The following is a 23,629-nucleotide window of genomic DNA, read 5'->3' as shown; positions in this document are numbered from 1 at the left end:
AATCTTTGGTCTGTATAAGGCAAGGTCCTCTGCATAAGTTCTTCTGAATAAAGAGAGACAAAATTAAAACAGTGTTCAGTTTTATAAGATTGAAAACATTTGGAAAAGATACTGAGCGTTCAAATAAAGGTGATGCGTCGACTTGTAATTTTGATATTTTTTCCCATTCAAATTAAGTACATGAAACTAATTTGCTTGTCCGGGCTTAAGCCTCTTGACCTGGTTGAAATTCATACGCTCCAACCACTGACCCAATACAAATGATTTTATAAATGAGAAAGTGAGTTGGTTGACGTGACTTTTTAATTGGTCGTAAGGTCCCGGTTATGCGCCCGAAATATATAGTAATACTCGTCAGATATTCTTTCGCCAAACAGCAAAATTTACCGTTAGCATTGTTCGTAAACTGTGTACAAGTTTTAACACCTTAGTTCCTAAGGTTGGTGACGTATTGATGTAAGGGATCGTTAATATTTCTCACAGGGCTAATGTCTATGGGCAGTGATGACCACTTACCATGTCGCCTATATTCCTATTTCAAATTTAAAAAAAAAACAATCGTTAACGTATCATTAAATAGAAGTGACATATAACTTTTATAATAAAATAAATCTTCGAACCGTTCTCCCAATTACCTTATCAATGGAAGGTGTATATTATCTTGTTGAAACGACGTGGTCAACTGTAGTCATTTTATTACTTCCATAATAAAAGGTCGTAACAACGTTTATGTTAAAAGTAATCTTATCTCTTTATTGTAGAGTTGAATTTCAAATACCAATATTTTTTTATCGTATTTAATATTAATCCCGATATAAGTTCAGTCTTTATTTATAAGTGCTACGTGGGAGTTGTGTCATTATTTATATAATTATTTGTTTATCTTAAGGTAGGTTATCGTTTTGGCATAAAATAGTTACATTTACGTATATGCATAAATTATAATGTATATATAAACCACAAAATGAATTATAATTTAATTTAATTATACAATATAAGTACCCAATCAAAGTTAAATTATCGTTGCAACATGAAAAATTATTGTTATATAGTTTTTACTTTAATTTTCATTAATGTTTTTAAAAGAAACTTGGTTTCCATAAATTAAATATTATAATACCTTCAAATGTATACATAATTCTCTCAAGGTTTGTCTTGCTTTATATTTATTATTCTATATGTCTATATACAAGATGTGCTTATACTAAATGTTTAATTATTGATATATAAAAACATAACACGTTTCCACTTAATGAAACTAATAAATATATATCATTAAAAATATAAGACCTCGTCTTATTGCCTCCACTGGTGACAGGTGAGCTGGTTAATTTTTCGTCCAGAGGATCGGTATTGCGATTTATTCATTCTTGTTAACATTCCATGCGCTCGTAGTTTTTACAATAACTTTATTATTTTAAAAATACCTCCCGATTCCCCTCATTCTATAGACAACAATATAACACGTCACAACCAATATCTTATTAGACTATTATATAGGTAACATTTATTTACTTAAACTCAACATTAGCAATAAGCCGATACACCCCTCTTTATTGGGATGGTAGTACAAAACCAGTAAAAGCATGTAAATGTCAAAATTTAAAAATGACTTAGCTATAAATAGGGGTACCATATTGAGTTTTGTATAGTATATTTCAACATTTCAAAAGACAATCGAATGTTATTAGAATATCAAACTTATTTATATAAAAATAAGCAGAAACTGACAGAGGTTTTTCTGCTTCTATAATGTATTATATCAATATTCTATATGCTATATACCAATAGGAGTACGGTAAATAAGCCGTGGAGTACCGGCTTAGAATAGTACTCCTCCAATCTCATCCCGTGGGTGTCGTAAGAGGCGACCGAGGGACGGGGAAAAGGGGGGATGGGCTGCAGAAATCACAGGGGGCAAATGCTGGTAAACTTTCTCGAAGTGCAGGGGCTCTTTTTGATGAATTCTTTCTTTCAAAAGAAGCCTCAGAGGAGGTGGACCTGGCGAAGCCCCGATAACGTGACAAGGAACGAGATAGACTTTATCATTTCGAATAAAAGGCACATATTTAGAGATGTTTCAGTGATCAACAGATTTAATACCGGAAGTGATCACCGCTTGGTTCGAGGCACTCTAAATATCGACTTAAAAGCCGAAAGATCGAGAATGATGAGGTCTACTCTCCGACCTACCATGCTCCAAGCTACTCAAGGCTCCGAAAAGTTCCAAATGGAACTTCAAAATCAATTCACCGCGTTGGAAACCGTAAGCAGCATTGATGAGAAAACCGACACGCTGGTCAAAATACTGCAAAACACATCCCGCAAGTGTTTTTCGCCACAGAGAAGAGACAACGCACCAAAACTCTCTGCTGAGACACTCGAGCTCATGAGAAAACGACGAGAACTACCATCGTTTTTGTCAGATAAGGCCTTAAATCTAACAATAAAATCGCTGACGCGACGCGATCTCCGACGCTCCAATACTCGTGCCATCAAGGCTGCAAATTGAGCAAAATCGGGGATCGAAAGTGTTCGCTCGCAAGTTTAGGAGGCCGCGTCTGACAAAACTTAAAACTGAAAATGGTGGGGTCGTTACCTCTAGGCCTGAGATTGTTGGAGAAGTAGAGAAGTTTTATTTGCAGTTGTTCTCTTCAAGATCGGATAAACCCGTGGGAATCAGTATTGATGACCAGCGCACCCCTCTTATGCGCCATTACTCCGAGGAGCTCCCGGTCGTTGACCAAGGCGAGATTAGGGCGGCTCTAGAACAGCTTAAAAACAACAAAGCTCCGGGAGATGACGGAATCATAACAGAGTTGCTTAAGGCAGGCGGGACTCCGGTCCTGAAAGAGCTAGCAAGCCTCTTTAATTCCGTCATCCAACATGGCAAGACCCCGGAAACGTGGAGCGGGAGTGAGGTGGTACTGTTTTTCAAGAAAGGTGATAAAACCCTCTTGAAAAACTACAGACCAATCTCCCTCCTGAGTCACGTGTATAAGCTGTTCTCAAGAGTCGTCACGAACCGTCTCGCCAGACGACTTGACGAGTTCCAGCCCTCAGAGCAAGCCGGATTTCGATCAGGCTACAGCACCGTGGACCACATCCATACTGTTCGGCAGATTGTGCAGAAGACCGAAGAGTACAATCAGCCGCTGTGTATGGCATTTGAGGACTACGAGAAAGCCTTCGACTCCATCGAAACCTGGGCAGTGCTCGACTCATTACAGAGATGTCATATCGATTGGAGATATATCGAGGTACTGAGATGTCTGTACAACGCCGCTACAATGACTGTCCACATCCAGGACTGTAAGACGAAGGCGATCCAACTGCGCAGAGGGGCGAGACAGGGGGATGTAATATCCCCGAAACTGTTCACCAACGCGTTGGAAGACGTTTTCAAGACGCTGGATTGGACTAGGTATGGAGTCAATGTAAACGGCGAGTACATCTCACACCTTCGATTTGCCGACGATATCGTCATCATAGCAGAGTCGCTGGAACAACTCACCGAAATGCTGCGTAGCCTAGGCGAGTCTTCCCGGTGTGTCGGTCTCGGTATAAACTTGGACAAGACCAAGGTCATGTTCAATAGGCATGTCGTGCCGGGACCGATATACGTCGAGGGGAAACCTCTCGAAGTTGTTAGTGAATATACCTACCTAGGACAGATAATACAAGTCGGTAGAAACAACTTCGAGAAGGAAGCCGATCGAAGAATTCGCTTGGGATGGGCAGCATTTGGCAACCTTCGTCAAGTCCTCAAGTTGTCTATACCGCAATGTTTGAAGACGAAAGTCATCAACCAATGCGTCTTACCTGCCATGACATACGGTGCCGAAACGTGGACACTAACTGCGGGACTAGTCCACAAATTCAAAGTCGCTCAGCGTGCTATGGAGCGAGTTATGCTCGGAGTATCTTTGAAGGATAAGATCAGAAATGAGATTATCCGGAAAAGAACCAGAGTCACCGACATAGCTTGCAAAATTAGCAGGCTGAAGTGGCAGTGAGCTGGTCACGTATGTCGTAGGACCGATGGCCATTGGAGTAGACGAGTCCTAGAGTGGAGACCAAAAAACCCTATTTGAGTTATATTTTGATAATACTTATAATAACTTTATTACGGGCCGGTTGGCGTGGTTGGCAGATACTTGCCTTCACGCCGAAGGTTCTGTGTTCGATTCCCACCCAGGACAGGCATTTGTGTGCATGAACATGTCTGTTTGTCCTGAGTCTGGGTAACATCAGAATTATTTAAATAGGTCTTTAAATAATATTAATATATACTGAATAACACTAAGCCTCCTCAAGAAGGAAGGAGGCCATTGCTCCAACAAAAGCAGAGGGAGAGAGAATTTGTAGTCTATAACTATAATAATCTAAATACGAGTTAATATGTTCAAAAATTAATAATTACTGGTAATTTTCATGATAAGATAATTTGAGATAAAGACATCGATCGGGTATTTTTATCTGAGTATTTCAAATTTTCATACATTCAAATTATACTTACACTTCTGATACACTTGATAAATATACCGAAATTATTAATTTGATTCAACAAACGGGATAGAAATGCGCTCTTAAAAACAAGCAGTTTTATTCGCCATTAAATTCAACACGATTTGAAGGATACATATATCTTAATACTCAATAAACATATTTTTTTATATTGTATAGATAGGCAGACGAGTAAATGGGCCACCTGATGGTAAGTGGTCACCACTACCCATAGACAATGAAAGAAATGTTAACCATCGCTTACGTCGCCAACGCGCCACCAACCTTGGGAAATATGTTATGTCCCTTGTGCCTGTAGTTACATTGGCTACCCTTCAAACCGGAACACAACAATACAAAGTACTGCTGTTTTGCGGAATATTTGATGAGTAGGTGGTAACTACCCAGACGAGCTTGGACATTGCCCCACCACCAGTAAAAGTAATTATAAACAAAAATATATTACAAAATACTGAATCAATTCTGGTAAGACTCGCTGAATACCGTCTAGACTGACTAAGGAATCCAGATTCCCACGAAGATAACTAACATCCCTCTCAGGAAGTCAACTGGCACGCATCAAATGCAAACCAATATGTATATTGCAAATTAATACCATTTCTTTGTCAATTTTTCTTTCCTAAAACGTATATTGAGATGTTGCCTGGTTAAACATGCAGGCACAATAAAATTACATTAAAACAAATTATTGATCAATCAATAATATCAATAATCTTCAATCAACCAATTAATTAAAATATTTTTGATAAAATATAATAGAAGAAATTTCGATTTTAGCAAGAAATTCAGTTGGTAATAACATTAAGAATTACAAATCTGTATAAACATACAATTTGCTAATTGCTCCACGAGATTCAGCTATCATTCAGTCGATCTTTTTTTTCGCTGGCAAAAAAAAACATATTTATAAACGAAACCTGCTGAACATGAAGTCGCAATTATGCTAATTAATTCTTTAATTAATTTCAAATCCTTTTCGGTGAGACCCGTTCGTGCAAATGATATGATAATGAAAAATTCATATCACCAGTTTATCATTGATAATGTGATAGTCAAGACGTGAAGTAAGACTGATAAAATACAAAATGTTTTTTTTGATTATTATAATTGGATTTCTCCTCAGAAGTAAGGTGTATATTATTATATAATATTTTAGTTAACATTCTTGCTATTAATGCGACCATTTGTAGTATAATAATTTGGATAATTAAATCTTAAATTAAAATAATTCTTATGTCAAAATAGTCCTGAAAGTAAGTAAGTAACACGGTGCCTATGCATTATGATAACTATGTATAGAAATGTTTGTATTGTAAATTATTTATTTGTGGTACAATTTTGAACCTGAATGGTACGGTTGGCACCACAAGTTAGTCTCAGTGTGAAGTGTGTTTTTATCATTGCAAAAAATAATATCTTGGTAACATTATGACCAGACACCGTTTACGATTTAGCTGGTAGCCTTACCGCTTCTTAAACGCTTAGGGGTGATCTTTTTAAATTTTTTTTATTTTGTTGAAATTTAATTCAGCATAAAATAATTGATTATTAATCTATCATTATAACATATTATTATTGGTTATTATATTATTATGAATCGTCTATAGCGCATTGGGTTACGCCAGCCTTACGTTGTAAAAGTTAACAGAAATTGTACGCCTAACTGATGGAGTAAATAGGAATAATAGTAATTTCTTATAAACGGGCATTTTTGATAGTATTTTCTTAAAAACTCTTTTTTTATTATAATTAGGGTAGACTTTATGATAAAATACATAATACTCCCAAGAGTAGCGCTGATACTCAGTGATTATGTTAAGTAATTATATTATGTAATATCAAAATCAGTACCAAAGATTATGAGTGTAATTACGCTAGTTCACTTATACTTCAAACTGGAATACATTAACACAGAACATTGATGGTTTGTGGTAGAATATTAATTAGTAAATTCCGTCTGAGTTGAATTACGTTTTTACTCTTGTTACGGAAATAAAAACTAGTACTAAAGCAATTAAAAATATATCTTTTATTTAATTGGATAAACTCAAGGTTAATGTAATTAATGTGCATTTTTTCTTACAATAATCAAATTAAAAATATAATATTTCTTAGCGAGACAAAGTGCCTAATCGTGACACTGTATTTATCTTTATGTGTGCTCACGTTGTATGAGTGAGTTAGTTTATAATCGACGAAGAAACATGAAAACATTGCCTATCTGTCTATTTATCTGACATACGACTGTTTGCATAACAACTGTTGTTACTGAATAACGGCTCGTGTACATCGGCAGCGGCATCGCGTCACTAAATATTTAGATTGTACGCTACCGCGACGCCACCACGCCATCACCGCACTACCTCTGCACTACACTCATTTGATTTTACCATATCAATGTAGTTTTATTATTTATGACTACGCTGTGGTGCCACATTGGTGTTTTTTTTTATAGAATAGGAAGGTGGACGAGCATATGGCCCACCTGATGGTAAGAGGTCACCAAACGCCCTTAGACATTGGCATTGTAAGAAATGTCAACCATCGCATACAAAGCCAATGCGCCACCAACCTTGGGAACTAAGATTTTATGTCTTTTGTGCCTGTAATTACACTGGCTCACTCACCCTTCAAACCAGAACACAACAATATCAAGTATTGCTGTTTTGCGGTAGAATATCTGATGAGTGGGTGGTACCTACCCAGACGAGCTTGCACAAAGCCCTACCACCAGTAAAATTAGCGTCTACATGTTTACACGTTGCGGCGTCGACGCGGCTGCGGCGCCGTCTACATAAACCCTTAATGTAAATTATATATAATTATAATAATCTCCTAGCTGTTTGCATGACAAATACACAATCAGATAAATTAAATGACGTGTGTGCTTTTTTGTGTTTATATTTATGTTAGTAATGACCTAATGAATACATTTTCCATATTAACGTACTTAAGTTACATTTCTAAGTCAGCACAAGTGCTGGATGATATTCTGCGACACGCCACACCACAGCAGCGTGGTGGGTAATCCACCATAGCTGAAATAGGCAAGGAGACATTTGCAGTATACATTAACGCGTTCACTACAGTATCAGTAAGCTTGGGATTGTGTAATTTTTTACAGATAGGGCGAATACTCCTTGCCGTCCTAGTAGCGATAGCGTCGGTTCCAGTTTATTTCCTATACCTGAGAAGTCCACCTCCATTACCTGAAATTGACCTTGAAGAATGGTGGGGAACTGAGCTGTCAAAATCCAAGAAGGATGACAGTATAAAACCATTCAAAGTAGAATTCAGTGAAGTGGTGAGTTTAAGTAATTGTTCTTAAAACTTCTTCATTTTTTATAATATTTTTACTTGTTTATATATGTTTTAGCTAAAAATTGTCGTTAATTTTCCGTCTTTTTTAAATAAAAAAGGAAGGCACACGGATAAATAGGCCATTTGAAGGTAAATGTTCACCTTTGCCCATATACATAGGCGCAGTAAGAAGTAGGGACCATTCCTTATATTGTCAATGCGCCACCAACCTTGTGAAGTAATATGTAATGTACCTAGTGTCTGTAATAACTCAGGCTCATTCACCCTTTACACCGGAACAATACTACGTATTTTGCTGTATGGTGGAAGAAATGTGATGAGTGGGTACTTACCCAGAAGGGCTTGCACAAAGCCCTACCACCAAGTAAAGATTGAGTGATACATTATACTTTAAGAATTTATGAGATAGCTTATTAAGCTCTAGAACAAGGCAGGAGAAACGTCATCTTCAAGGGATTTCTTCTTAAACGAATTCTAATTTTTATTCTTGTTGTAGTTATTTAAGAACTTTCGAATGTCAAATGCAGGTACATTTATGAAAACAGATATATTTATGAATATATTTATTTCCTGTATACATTTGAATGTAATATCTTCAGATGATTAAAGACTTGAAAGACCGGCTAAGAGACCGTCACCCATTGGCTCCTCCTCTAAAAGGTGTATCCTTCGAGTATGGTTTCAACAGCAAGCAGTTAGAGGGATGGCTGAAATACTGGTCAGAAGAATACTCGTTCAAGTATGTGATTTACAAACATGGCTTCAAATAAACTAACCAAAAGATAGCCAATTTTTATCGCATTTTACACATAAAATGGCACATAAATCAAGATCAAAGATTGCGAACTCAAACCCGGGCAAGCGTCACTGGATTTTCAAGTTCTGAATATGTTTTTATTATTCTTCTCGTGCTTGGCAGTGGAGGAAAACATTGTGAGTAAACCAGCATGTTCCGAATGAAAGTCTTCCACATGTGTATCCACCCCGCATAAAAGCAGTGTGGTAGGATAAATTACAAACCTCGATAGGAGATCGTTATTAGCCCAACAGTGGCAGTGACAGGCAAGTAAATATGACCTCTTATGGTACGTGGTTGTCTTTACCACTATAGGAAAAGTAAACAATACTCAGCAACACTTATCACGAGAATTATGATGACAATATGTTCCTCGTTCATGCAATTTTACTAATTCACCATTTAAACTGAAAAATCACAATACAAAGTACAATCTAGCACAATACATCTGGTGAGTGTGTGGGACCCACTCAGACCAGGTGGAACAAAACCTTACTCAGCACTATAGTGCTTAAAATGTTGTATATTCATATTATGAGATTAATAAAAATGTTTCACAGAGAACGTGAAAAATTATTCAATAAATATCCACACTTCAAGACTGATATCCAAGGGTTAAGCATTCACTTCATCAGGGTGACGCCGGAGGTAAGAAAATGATTAGCTACATATAAATTCACTAAATTTTGCTTTTAAAATGCTTCGATGAGGTTTTTTAATTCAACCTGATGATGAGTTTAAGCTGCTTATCCAACTAACTTACCCAGGAGAAACCTATTCAGCTATGTCTTAAGGATAACTTTATATTTTTTTGAAACAAACGCGGGCAGAGCGGCTTAGCTACTTATCAGAAATCTATATTTTTATATATTAATTATATATATACATATAAGACTGCCTCGTTGGTCTAGTGGTCTTAATAAACAACACTCATCACGAGATCTTCTAAACTATCCACCCGATAGAAGTGAAATTTGTCACAGTTGCTCCTTCGCCGACATAGACGCTCACTGAAGACGGATGTTATGCAAATCCTATGCAAAATACTTTTTTTCTTCTTATCTACCGGTGCGAAGCCAGGATTTGGTTACTCTTCATTAATTTAATCTTAACATATAAAATTGGAATTTTCAGGTGCCTCCTGGCGTGGAAGTGGTTCCACTGCTGCTACTCCACGGCTGGCCTGGCTCAGTCAGAGAGTTCTATGAAGCTATACCATATCTAACTTCTGCTACAAGGGACAGAGACTTCGCTTTAGAACTCATTATTCCTAGTTTGCCTGGTTATGGTTTTTCTAGTGTAAGTAAAAAAACAACATTAATTGATAACCAATTTTATCAATTAGTTCAACAGCCATTCTGACTGACTGCTGTGTTAATGTTTATGTACGTCATTGGTTTTTAGTTAGCTATCAGTTAAGTGTCAGTAAATAAATTTAATGAAAATGTCATTCAATTCTTCTACTTTCCAATAATGAGGCGAAATGTTGATTAAATGACTGTAGCCTAAAGCCTCGAATCATAAATTAATATAACTTTCAAAAAATTTTCAAATTTTCACTGAATGCTAACGTGACAACACCGCTGTTGCCGCACTGCCTGCGTACTGCACTCATTTGATTTTACCATATAGTTTTTTTAATACATAAAAATGTATTACTCAAGTTATGACAACGCCGTGGTGCCATGGCGTCTCGTTAATTAATTGTTGAGCAATGAAGAGGTCCGTTTGATTGTATATGTTGAAGTAGCTCTAAATATTTATTCTACCACCAAACAGCAATACTTTGTATTGTACATTGTATTGCTTAAATGGTAAGTGCACCGGTGTAACTACAGGCTCAAAGTAAATAACTAACTTCTTACAGTGTTATTGGACAAATCACTTCCGTACCCTTAATTAGTGGCCCATTACTTTTCGGATCTTAGATACAGAAAAATTAAAAAAAGCTTTATTTTCATTCAGGCTGCAAAACGACCAGGTCTCGGCGCAGACAAAGTAGCTGTTGTTTTTAGAAATCTAATGCAGCGTCTCGGTTTCAAGAAGTACTATATTCAAGGAGGTGACTGGGGAGCGCTGATCACAAGTTGCATGGCTACATTCTTTCCTGACGTAAGTGAGCATATATACTCAGATATAATATTAGACTCACTTTACTTTTTTATAACGTGGTGCCTATTTATAACGAATCGTTAATGTCTCATTCATTTTCTCAAATTGTCTCATATTTGCTTCAAGATTATGAGCCGTTTTTAGGACTGCTTTTTAATAACGCCTTGACGACAATTCTTCCATCCGTAAGCAAAATAAATCGTTTCTTGAATCGGACGTCAGCAATTTATTTTCTAATTTCTCGAAAAGAATCATTACTATTATTCTTTTTTTCCATTAATAGAAAACGTTAGTATTTTTTTATTAACAGAATTATATTATATTTAAAAAAGAATATTAGGTATTTATTCTTTTCTTATCGGTTAAATATTATCAAAACCGGTTCATTGTTTTAAAGGTTGTGTAATAATTGATATAATATCGGCTAATAATAATTGTCTAATTAAAGATTCAGGTTAACAATAATGGGGCAAATGTACAAAAAATATTATATACTTAATAATATATTCACACAAAACTACGCGATCAGCGACCTAAAGCCCAAAACCTACTTCTAAGGAAGAGTGCCCTTGCCAATGAATAGGGCATTAAGATTGTTATTTTGTTGATTTATTCTTTAAATTTTTTTAGGAGATTCTCGGCTACCATTCAAACATGCCGTTCATACTTTCACCAAAAGTCACCTTGATCACGTTAATTGGAGCCATATATCCACCACTTGTGGTTGGCTCAAATGTTCAAGATCGTATGTATCCCATGCTGGAAAAATATGCGAATTTGATGGAGGAAACGGGATACATGCATATTCAAGCCAGCAAACCAGATACTATTGGTAAGAAATCACATAAAAAATGTACGCGTAGAAAATAAACCTCATTCTTTATTGAAGTCACAAATACATGAATATTAGTAGTTTGCTTTGGATTATGTAATTAAAATCTCTTGAATTTGCTTGTTTTCATAAAACATCATATTTACAATTTAATATACATTTAAAAATGACATACAATTCAATTCTTCTCTTAATACTTTTTCTTGAAATATATCCTTTAACTAGTTAATAAAACAAACAATAATACCTCTTAATGATCTTTCCAGGTGTAGCTCTCTCTGACTCTCCTACTGGTCTCGCTGCTTACATCCTCGAGAAGTTTTCCACTTGGACTCTGATGTCAAACCGTAACGTCCCCGATGGTGCTCTCACGAAGCACTTCAGTAGAGACCAATTGTTCGACAATCTTATGGTGTACTGGGCTACTAATTCTATTACGACATCCATGAGACTGTACGCTGAAACCTTTAGCAAGAGATACTTAAGTTTGGGGCTTGAAGAGTGAGTTTTATTATTTGATTTGAATTTTTTTGAACTTTTAACATAATGTATCATATAACCTTTTCAGAATACCATTAGATCAGAATAAATTCGAAGACTTTGTTTTTGTTTAATTACGTATTTTCTAAATTTAAAATATGCCAAAATTAAAATTGGATCATAATTTGATATTAACATTAATATACCACGATTTTAAATATCGAATGCTAATTAAAATTCATATGGCACCATAATGAATATGTCAAGTATATTTTTTGTGGACTTAATTATGACTTAAAATCAACAATTCTTTCAGGATTCCCACTAATGTCCCTACATGGTTCATCCAAGCGAAGAACGAGCTGACATACACTCCCATATGGGCTTTGAAAACGAAGTACCCTAATCTTATTAATGAGACCATATTAGATGATGGTGGACACTTCCTGGCCTTCCAACTGCCTGAAATCTTTTCGAATGATGTCATCAAGGCCATACAAAGCTTTAGGTCATGGCATAAGAATAATAAAAAAACTGAATTATAGTTATTTTCATATTGTTTTGTAAATAAATGACATTGTGAATGTTATGTGTTTTGATTGTAGATAACTGTTTTTTCCCAAAAAAAAATCATTTACATATGAATTTAAAGTAAAGCAACATCGAGTAGATGACCCTCTGCTGGACAAAGTTTTACTTTCCTCTAAAGTTGATGGATTGGACTTCAATTCACCCCGCTGCCCTGATTCTCATCTGTTAGAATTTCATTCGTTACATGTAATATTCACGTGTTCTCGCGGAAACCTATGAGATCAAATTACTTATTATTTTAATATAATTTTTGTGTTCCGAAAAATATTGTTTTCTCAACAATTCACTTTTATGTAACAAAATTTACACAATTTTATTCAGCATTTACTTATCATATAATTATTTACTTTCAAGTTATATATCATTTCATTTTAATTACTGTACTAAACTATATTTTAAAGCTCATAAATCCGTTATAATAATAACATATTCATCATATCATTTATATTAAATAATAATTATTGTGCGCACGAGCATACTTATCTTTAAAAATTGCGGCACGTGTCGGTTTAAATCAAGGGTGGGTTTATACAGGGGAAGTGGTTTATTGGTATTATTGTAATAAATATTATATTTAGCATTATTGCTTGCTAATGAAAAAGATTATCAAAAATGAAATTGTTTGGGTTTTTTTTATTATAGCAAATGATTTTATTTTATTTAGAAATATGTATGCAGTTTTTAATGACATCGATAGTGTTTTGTTTCAAGCCAAATTGAATATTGTGCTTTTTTATTTATGTAAGTTATGAAAGTCAATCTTTTAGAATTAATTTTATGCTTAATCCTATATTTTCCTAATATAACGTTTTTAAATTGTTAGATTTTATTAGTATATAATAATTGAAAAATCTACATTTTTAACGGTGGTAGAGCTCTCACAAATTTTGCACCTATGTGGGTGCACTTTTAGTTATTCTACCGCCAAACATCAATACTATGCATTGTTGTGTTACAATTGCTAACCGGCATACTTAACATGACTTGGATCTTATAGTTGATGACATATGGTATATAGTCATTAAATTCCACAGGCGTAGGTGACCACAAACCATCAAGCAACCCAATTGCTCGTCTACTTTGAATAAAAAATTAACTAGACAAAAAAAAAATTCAATAAAAGAATATAAATTTTGATAAATCTTTTAATACAAATATTTGTTAATATTTAGTTTTTAAAATAATAAATAAAGTGTGAACAGAAAAACTATGTACTAAACATAACAATACAACTATTTCCGCAAAGATATTAATTAAACTAATACATGAACAATAAATAATGCAGGTACAATATATAACTACACTTAAAAATCTAAAAGAGATAAGAGAATGAGAGTACAAACAGATGCCAAGACCTTGAAAGGTCTGCCTGTTAAAGCAAAAAAAAACTATATTAAAGAAATTGATTACGAGCTCACTCTACACAAAGTATTAGAAATACATTATTTTAAGAGTCTCTAAGAGTTCCACTGCTTGGCAAATGCCTTAAATCTTAAGGAAAAGGTTTGAAACTACGACCACGATCCAACACGTATAAATACACATATGATAGAGTTTCATACTGAACATGCAGGTTAAATCTTAACGTTTTTCTTCAACACAGTTCACATTATAAGCATTTACGTATTCTGTCAACTGTACATTCTTGTATATAAAACATGGTGGTACTTGCTAACGTATTGTTTTTAGTTAGAACGATGCTTATAACAATTTACCTAAGATAATATTTGTTTATGGTATTTCAGCTGGCTTAAACATTAGTTTGCATGACTTTATTATAATAAATTTATTTTACTTATCTTTGCCATCGTCTTTATCTTTACATGATCTATCTTTATCATCACCTTTGGCTGGAGCTATCATCAACAAATTATTCCCATTGCGTTCTCCTGCTAAATTTCTCAAAGGAATTTGTCGCCATCTTGAAGGAAAATAATACTGATTACGCATTATCTTCAAATGCTCCTTTCCAAAGAAAAAATCAGTCTTATTATTTGGTGTATTTCTCTGGAAGTTTCTTCTGTATACTTCTTCGTTTTCTTCGTTACCAAATCGTATGTAATCGCTCTCATATGGTCTTTTATCTTCGTCCATGTACGGTCTTTTGAGGCGGAGACGTCTTGATGTTGGACTTAAAGGGGATTCACATTTAATGGCAAGTCCGGAGTTCTCTTTATTGATCAGCAGCCCGTGGTTCTTTTGCCATTCAAGTACTTCACTCAGCAGACCTATATATCTAAAACAGAAACTAAATATATAACTAAATAATACAAATATAGTTGAAAAGTTATTAAAGACCTATCTTAGTTTTTTTGTTTAGCTTTAGAAAAAATATTTACTCTTGTATCAGTTTAATATAAGATAATTGTTTTATGTATCTTCTCATACTCTTAAGTATGATAAGTGAAAAGGTAAAATTACAGGGCAGGGGGAGAAGCTCCAAGCAGTTCCCGGGGCATGCAACCTGGTTGTACGTTTAAAGGGGTCTTTGCAATGGGCATCAGTGCTCGAGTTTCCCTAACTCAGCCAAATTAAAAAAAAATTGGGTGTAAACTTCTGTACCTTATTGCCATTCTCAAGATCTCATTTTTCGACAGCTTCTTATCCGGCGGATGTGTAGGCACTAGCCGTCTAAGCTCTGCGAAAGCACCGCTGACGTTCTGCTGTCGCCAGCGCTCTCGACAGTTGGTGAAGAGCTTACGAGGTGGTCGGAGAATGCAAGAGTTTAATGTTGGCAGATCTTCTGGCAAACTCTAAAAGAAATATTTATTTTTTCGATATTATAAATTAATTTTATAACTAGGAATAAATCAAATCCTTTATTCATTGGGCACATTGGCACAATTGGGATCAATTTACGTGGTTCTGTCCATGCATGACGTGTATAAGCTTAAATAAAATATAAACATTATTTATAGTCTAGATTAAAACAATGAATACATTTAGTTTTAAGAAATAGAATGGTCGGAGATATATAGGTATAGCGGCAATAATTTATAATACCTGAACACTTCTAGAAGTTTGTCTGTCGTCATCGCTATCTTGGAGACAGATATCATCGCTCAGCATCTCACTGTCTGGCTCTTCATCAGAACATGAATCTTGATCAGACGCCATTGAGTTTTGATAAACTATTGGATAAAATATTTGTTGGTAAATCTATGAGACCGTGAAATTCATTGAAAACATGAATTGCAAGGTACAATACAATATTGTGTCGGCAACATAAATGATTTCAATATTACCAAATAAAGAGCCGAGATGGCCTAGAATCTTAATCGAAGATAATGGGCGATGCTTAAGCCCGGGCACGCATCTCTGATTTTTTTTATGTTTATAATTCATCATGCACGGCGATAAACAAAAGCATTGTTAGGAAATCTGCATTATATACCTATATCATATATTAGTGAGGATGATTATGATAAATAATAAATAACCATACTTATACACACTTTATTTGCTTTGATATCAAAGCCTTAGTTTAATTTGTGTATATAAACGTAATATCCTGTTGGTATTGGTTTCTTTATAGCGGAATGCAGTATAATAGTAGTAATAGATACTTCATGTATCTAACACTAGAAATAAAGATGACGATATTCATTCGACCTTCTGGCCTTTCTGTTATTTTCTATTATATAGGTATCTGCCCCGACGGGCTTGCACGCAAAGTTAAGTACCACGTTTTGTGTAAAAAACAAACATTTTTTTTAATCTTTTGATATTTTTTTTATGAAATAATGACATAATTTTAACTGTTAATAACGATCTGTTCGCGCGTTAAATATAGCACTTCCGTTGATAAATATATCCGGTGATAGCTCATAATAGTTCACTGTTTTAGTGTTTCTATACCAATTTGTATGTTGCTCTGTCTTTATGGCGCTTTGTTATTAATAAATTATCTAAATATTATTCAATACCGAAATACACAAATATATTTAAGAAAAAAGAGGAAAAACACTATACGAGTATAGGGAAGATTATATTTTTCTTTTTTAGTAATTGATGTGATCGAATGTTCTGTACTAGCCGTCCCCACAGTCCAGCAGCGGCACTAGCGGTCGGGTCATTCCCACTGAAGCAACGTTCCTTCCAAGGGACTGACGCATAGTAATCGCGCATACCGTCCCAATCTGCCGACTTATAGTGCCAAACACGATGTTTGCATACCGCTGGTGGCGGCAGCTGGGCCTGTGGCACTTTGGTAGATATAAGGCTGTGATCCGAAGAACCAAGTGGAGCCTGAACCACAACCTGATATTCTACCGGGTGAGAAGTCAGCAGAAGGTCCAGTAGAGAAGGCGCTTGTCCATCAACGTCTGGGATCCTGGTGGGCTAATCAACCAGTTGAGTCAAGTCATGTGTGAGAGCAAAAAGTAAGGAAAAGAGACGTGAAGCGAGCGACGTATTGCCACGATAGGGATGGGCAAAGTGTGGAGGCGCGTTTCCCCAAGTGGTTGCCAAAAGGGAAAATACACTGATCCGCTGGACGGAAGGGCCCCCGAACGCCCCCGGAAGTGACCACCGGGACCCCACCCGAAATGCGGTTACAAGCTGCCACTTCACGAGTTTTTCACCATGCGTACGGTGGTAACAAGCCAGGCGGATGTTTAACATCCTACCACCAGATGAGCAGATGGTCGCTCAGATATCCCTTAGTCGCCTCTTACGACACCCATGGGAAAGAGAGGAGCAGTGAAATGTATTCTTTCTCCGTCACTGCATGGATAGAATAGATATATTACTACCACTACAAGATTGTACATTGGCCATGTTTTTTCACATTATATTATAGCCTGTTTATTTTAGACTTGGTGACACAAAAGTGTTCTGGAGTGGAAACCGCGCCTTGGCAAAAGTAGCGTAGGATGCCCTCCGGCTAGGTGGAGTGACGATATACGCAAAGTGGCTGGCAGCGGATGGAGAGTGAGAGCTGAAGATTGAGCGCAGTGGCGTGCCATTGGAGAAACCTATGTCTAACAGTAGACGACGAAGGTTCATATCATATATCACTATTATGATGATGATGACTCAAAAGACACATATACATATAAATATAGTGAATAAGCACCTGGCTCCGATACTGTATTATAATAATACGTTTAAATTTAAAAGCATTTTATTTTATAAACTTTAATAAAATGAGCAGACCTTTGGTAGTATGTAATAACATCTAAAAATCATTAGGAACTTTCATATTATGATAATAGTTTTTTAAATAGGTAGGAGAAAGGGCAAATGGGCCACCTGATGGTAAATAGTCACCACCGCCTTAGATATTGGCGCAGTGAGAAATATTAACTGTTTCTTACATCGCCAATGTGTCATCAACCTTGGGAACAAAGAAGTTTGTCCCTTGTGCCTGAAGTTACACCGGCTCACTCACCTTTCCAACCGGGACACAACAATAATAAGTATTGCTGTTTGCGGTAAAATATGTGATGAGTGGGTGGTACCTACCTAGGCGGGCTTGCACAAAGCCATACCATGCAAAAGTATACGAATAACTGTAGATTTCCAATGGGAACTACGATGACAGTAAAGGTGTCCTTCTTAAAAGGAAGAAAACACTTCAATCATAATCTTTCTAATTTGCAGTGAGACATAACAACCCATAGCCGACGCTACTATTCTTATTACATCCTTAGTGCCATGAAAATTGGTGCTTTGATGCAAGTTTCCACGGGAATAGCACGGTATTGTGAACCACGTGCGCTATCACATAGGCTCCGAACCGGTGGTAGACTTTTGACAATTAACAAGAAAGTGTAACGCTTCTATATTAACAGCCTGTAAATGGCCCAGTGCTGGGCCGAAGAGGAGGCCTTACTCCTCTTCCTTTTTGAGAATGGATTTTTCGGAGGATGAAGCCGAGATGGCCCAGTGGTAAGAGTGCGTGAATCTTAATCGATGATCGTGGGCTCAAACTCGGGCAAGCACCACTAAAATTTCATGTTGTTGGGATTCTGGATTTCTAGGCTGGTATGGATGGTATTCAACCAGCCTCACCGGTCATATCTATAAATTTAACCTGTCACATGGCACCGACCAATGACGTTGCATATGACGGCCATGTTAATTAAATGGACAAAGATCAATTCCAAAAAGCAAAAGAATATTATATTCCGAATTTTATTTTCGTGCTTTTGGACTTTAAAACAAGAATATTTATCAATTAAATACTATTTTTATTTATTTTAAATACGATTGGAATTTATACACATTTTATTCTAGATTAAATTCAATCGTTAAATAATATATATAGGTATTTCTACAAATGGGTATGGAGCGTATCAGTTCAACCTTTTCGATTTATCAACATTTTATGCAAATATTATTTCATGAGAATTCTGTCCTTGATTAAAAATAATGCAATTGTTCAAACAATACTATATTTATATTTACATAACTGTTTATAAGCAAAATTAGCTTAATTGTCTGTAAATAATTGTTTGTTGTTGTTTGTTGCGTTATATTTCTCGCGATTTTATTCCATAACAAAATATACCTAGAAATCAACAATTAAAATATCATTCATAGTTAAATCTTTATATACGCTTATTTATTTATTCGGTTCGAACCATAATAATAGTTATTCGATAAACTTTTTTACAGTAGTATAAAATTATAATGATATTTAACATATTGTGTTATATGTTACCTTTCTTTCCTAAATTATCCGTCACAGTTGGCATATAATCCACTTAAAAACTTATATAAAAAGCTAATAATCACAAATAAGAGCTTTTAAATAATTGATTACACATATATCGTGCTCGACACAGGAGAACCTTAACACGCAACGTTTCAGAAGTAACTGAAGGGAATTCGATTAAAATATTTAAATTTCGAAATGGGGTGTGCGAACTGTTCTTTGATTGGTTGCCGGACTCTCGTCGATTCGCCAATGGTAGGTTAAGGCGGGGTTGCATACGGTTTGTTGTTCTTTTTATAATTTGTTGATTTAATGCTACATATTAAGCATTTTTGATGTAAATGTACGCAAAAAAGTATAACGGAGAATTGAGGGGACATTTTGTTCAATGTGTAAGCTTGATAGTAAAACTATTTTGTTTATTTTTCTTATATATCTTGAGGATTTATTCCCTAATCGAATATAATATAAGACAGCTCATGAGGATATAAGGAAAAGAGGAAGATGAGGCGAGTTATGATAGTCACATAACCTAAGGAAAATTGTAGATGTAATCTGATCAAAAAGAGCTAGTAATAGAAAAGGATGGGAGAAAACAGTCTACGTGTGTGACACGCTGATCTCTAAAACGGGAAATACGTGGTCGAAAATAGTTTATACAATATATTGTATATTAAGTTTATTCAATAAAGGCTTAATATTTATTTTTTATTTTTTTTTTACTTTTAAAAGGTTTTTTTCAGCATAATATACATGTTATAATATAACTTCTTGCCCGGGTTTGAACCCACGATCATCGGTTTAGATACACGCGTTCTTACCACTAGGTCATCTCGTCGATTTTTTTATTATAATTTGTGATTGTAATTCATCTCGTGTTTGACGGTGAAGGAAAACATCGTGAGGAAACGTGCATGTGTCTAATTTCAGATGGGGTGTCTAACCTGACACGACTGGAATAGGTGTCGCAAGCGCCTTTAAGTGCCTTTCGAGGCGTGAGAGTGTAAATTTGCCAACTCCCAATCATCAAGCTACTGACAATTTCTTGACAAAAAAAACCAATAACTGATTATGGATTAGATAGGATTGAACTCAGTACTGACCAGCAGTGTTATAAGACTCATGAGGCACTCCAGTTGAGATATAAAAAAAATGTATCTGTATTCTTTCGACGGTTCTTCTCAGGTTTGAGGTGTTTATTTCCGAACTGGTGGTAGATTTATGACAATCAATAAATAAGTGTGACGCTTCTATAATGAATAAATATTTTTGAGTTTTAAATCAACAGACAACAAGGGAAAGAATATTCTTAATAAATAAAAATAAATGTCTGTATGTTTGTCCTCTATGCGTTCCTAAACAATTTGTGATGAAACTTTGGTCAGTGATTCTACGTACGTACATAAGGGTATCTGACTAGGGAAAAAAACTTTGTGTTTGTGTTTCAATATAATCGTTATAAATAGACCCTATATTTTACCTGTACGAAGCCGAGAAGGGTAGCTACGGATAGGGTAGCTTATATATTACAATATTAAATATAACATGATAATTAATATGTTTTGTAATTATTGTAGATAGTAAACAGATTGTTTGATAACAGCTACAACAATCTCTCTATCTCGAAATACATCATATCTAAAACACTGGATGAAATATAATGAAACTCTGCATAGTGATAGCACACAGGAAAAACTATAAACAAGGACATTTATCCTGGATATAAAGATAATTGAAATGGAAACACACACACAAGGAATATAATATACGTTATGATGAGCAGTGAATCATCAGTTTAACCATTATCTGCCCAATAAGTCTTAGGTGCTACCGCAAAACAGCAGAGCTTAATATTGTTGTGTTTTGGTTTGAAGGGTGAGTGAGCCAATGTAACTACACTGGGGACATAATATCTTAGTTTCCAAGATTGGTGGCGCCTTAGCAAGTAAAAAATTATTACCAAAAAAACAACATAATATGTTTGATTATAATGCTTCCTAATAATGTTAAATAAGAAAAAAACCGGTTTCTCTATTGAAATGAATTGAACACGAGGCAGCCTGTATTCTGATTGGTGGGGGTTTGTTATCTATGCCTCGTGCCCGACAATGATGTGGGCTAGATGTGTACAAAATTAGGGTTCCTTACGCACATTGATAGATACTCTTAATGTAAAAAGTCGTATGTGAAAATTAAGTTAAAAATCATAAATGCAAGACGGCATACTGGTAAGTGTATTTTATTTTTAATTATTTTTATATTTGACTTGAATAACGTGTTTTTTTTAATTTTCTTTAACAAGGGTAACAATATTAAAAGGGAAAAACTAAATCTAGTAACTTAACAAAACATCTCTGTCTGTACTAACCACTTGTTGGTAGGGCTTTGTGTGGTGTGATGTCCATGTTGATGTAGGGTCATGATAGCATGCGCAAGCTATCCTATGGCGCTCCTCGTTAAGACGGAAATGGTACCGCTAATTTTTTAGTGGTTATTCCGATGTTCGGGGCGCACTGGCGAGCCCCACATTCCCCCCACTGTTCCCGTAGGGGAAACGCGAAATGCGTTTTTCCAGCGATAAAAAATTAGGCCAGGTTTTTTTTGTCTGTGTACGACTCATTACTTATTCTACCACCATACAGAAATAATCAGTGTTGTTGTGTTCCAGCTTGAAAGGTTAGTAAGCTAAGACTACAGACATAAGAGACATAACACCTTAGATGCCAAGGTTGGTGGAAAATTGACATCATAAGGAATGATAACTATTCATCAACAGTATTTAAAGTGCCGAGCGGGGCTGACCACTTACCATCAGGTGGCCCATTTCGCAGTCTATCTTTATAATAATAATATTTTTTCCCAAAAAACAATGATGTATTACACGTCTAAATTAAAAGAACCATTTAATTTCAAACAATCTCACCCTTAACTTATATTCAAAATTCAGTTATTATTCATGGCAACGCTGGTCATAAACCAATGTTATCGATATCTTTTAAACAATTATTATATCATTGGATTAGAAAGAATTAAAGTAATCGGACACAAGTTTTTTTTTTAAATACTGATAAGAATAAAATGAGCACTGCAGCTAATAAAATAACAATTTATAATGTATATTAGTAAATCAATAATGATAAGGATTAGGCAATATTCGAACACCGAGAACTCTTTTAATTTGGCTGGACGGTGACGCAACGCTGACATATAATTGTAAGTATTTATAGTAGTAATCACACAGCCATAAAGAATAAAGACAGCGGGACGTGGCCCTAAGGCGCGATGGCACTGTGTAATATCCTTTTCCCTTATAACAGTAGTTATGACTGTAGTACACTGGCTCACTGAACCTTCAAACCAGTATGGCTGTTTAGCGGTAGAATATATTATGAGTAGGGTCCATCCAATCTCGCAAATTCTAAGCCAGTTCCACTGAATCGATTGAGCTGAAATTTTGCAAATTCTTTTGGTTTTTCAGAAATACTAATTTTTATTTTATTACGGAATAGGTAGTTTAGCTGGGATTTTATTCGATGTTCAAAGTCAAAAATCTTTATTCAATATAGAAGCGTTACACTTACTTATTGATCGTCATAAATCTAAAACTAAACTTCCTAAAACTAAATCTAAATAATACCTAGGTATGTCTAATATTGTCATTAAATGAAATAAAATGTTAAATTAATTTTCAACTTAAGCATAAAATTTTTAATGATCGTTTATTATTTATTAATTTGGTGATATTGCATAGTATTTTAATTAATATATAATTTTAATTGTTGTTAGTAATTTTATGATTTTAGATGTTCCTTCTTACGTTTTTTTCTTGTATATACAGGAAAAATTGAAGTTGGATCTATTTTTATTTTAAGAATAAAAACTTTTATTCCGGTATTTTCATCATTAGATACATAATAAATTTATACTCGTAACTCATGTCCGATTATTACTTAAAATATACATTTTCTTTTTTATTTATCAATGTAATGATTAAGTAATCATTAGTTACATAGCTCTTAATAATCACAGAGTAATTCCATGAACAACAATTATTTAAACATAAACAAATAATTAGCCTAATGGAATAATTAGCCTAGTATTTGGTTTTAAATATACATTTCAAAACTTCAAGTTTGAGATGAGATATTCTTAATATTTAAAATGTATTTGTTAATTATATTTTTTTGTTATTACGAAGCAATAAAGCTGATAGAAACAAGTAATTCAAATAAAAAAGTCCATATCAAATTTAATTATTGTCGAAACAAACGTCTGTAAAGTTTACAAATATCAAATCTAAATGTATACA

At 34.9% G+C, this 23,629-nt stretch overlaps 2 protein-coding genes across 4 annotated transcripts in view; one reads left to right on the top strand and one right to left on the bottom strand.

Annotated features, from left to right (window-relative positions):
• The first annotated feature begins 803 nt into the window (after window positions 1–803).
• Window positions 804–12,653, top strand: LOC126777655 (juvenile hormone epoxide hydrolase-like). Of its 2 annotated transcripts, none has more exons than XM_050500774.1 (9): window positions 804–889; window positions 7,652–7,831; window positions 8,448–8,587; window positions 9,205–9,292; window positions 9,779–9,943; window positions 10,610–10,756; window positions 11,387–11,588; window positions 11,855–12,089; window positions 12,385–12,653. In XM_050500774.1, exons 3-9 carry the CDS (start codon window positions 8,448–8,450, stop codon window positions 12,611–12,613), a joined length of 1,206 nt encoding a protein of 401 aa, XP_050356731.1. In that variant the 5' UTR covers window positions 804–889; window positions 7,652–7,831; the 3' UTR covers window positions 12,614–12,653. The 2 variants fall into 2 exon arrangements, with proteins under 2 accessions (XP_050356731.1, XP_050356730.1); XM_050500773.1 differs by lacking the exon at window positions 804–889 and adding an exon at window positions 5,573–5,657.
• Window positions 12,654–13,857: 1,204 nt separating this feature from the next.
• LOC126777691 (uncharacterized) overlaps window positions 13,858–23,629 on the bottom strand; it is a 47,777-nt gene continuing 38,005 nt past the window's right edge. Inside the window, exons 1-4 of one of the 2 annotated variants that reach the window (XM_050500829.1) lie at window positions 19,327–19,460; window positions 15,663–15,790; window positions 15,222–15,412; window positions 13,858–14,895 (exon numbers count right to left, since the gene is read on the bottom strand). In XM_050500829.1, coding sequence (XP_050356786.1) covers window positions 14,451–14,895; window positions 15,222–15,412; window positions 15,663–15,790; window positions 19,327–19,360 — 798 coding nt within the window. In that variant the 5' untranslated portion in view covers window positions 19,361–19,460 and the 3' untranslated portion in view covers window positions 13,858–14,450. Of the gene's footprint in view, window positions 14,896–15,221; window positions 15,413–15,662; window positions 15,791–19,326; window positions 19,461–23,629 lie in introns of those variants that run through there. The other variant, XM_050500830.1, reaches the window with a different exon arrangement.

Source organism: Nymphalis io, chromosome 23 (assembly GCF_905147045.1).
Source record: "Nymphalis io chromosome 23, ilAglIoxx1.1, whole genome shotgun sequence".
NCBI classification, from domain to species: Eukaryota; Metazoa; Arthropoda; class Insecta; order Lepidoptera; family Nymphalidae; genus Nymphalis; species Nymphalis io.
The sequence above is the reverse complement of the archived record's forward strand: the minus strand, read 5'-3'. Positions and strand labels throughout refer to the sequence as shown.

What these genes read in the sequence shown, in the direction of transcription:
- LOC126777655 (XM_050500773.1), top strand. Translation starts at nt 5,613, where the DNA reads ATGTTTTTTTTGATTATTATAATTGGATTTCTCCTCAGAAGTAAG. An exon ending in TCAGAAGAATACTCGTTCAA is followed by an intron (nt 8,588 to 9,204) that starts GTATGTGATTTA and finishes AATGTTTCACAG; the next exon opens with AGAACGTGAAAAATTATTCA. An exon ending in TTAAGTTTGGGGCTTGAAGA is followed by an intron (nt 12,090 to 12,384) that starts GTGAGTTTTATT and finishes CAATTCTTTCAG; the next exon opens with GATTCCCACTAATGTCCCTA.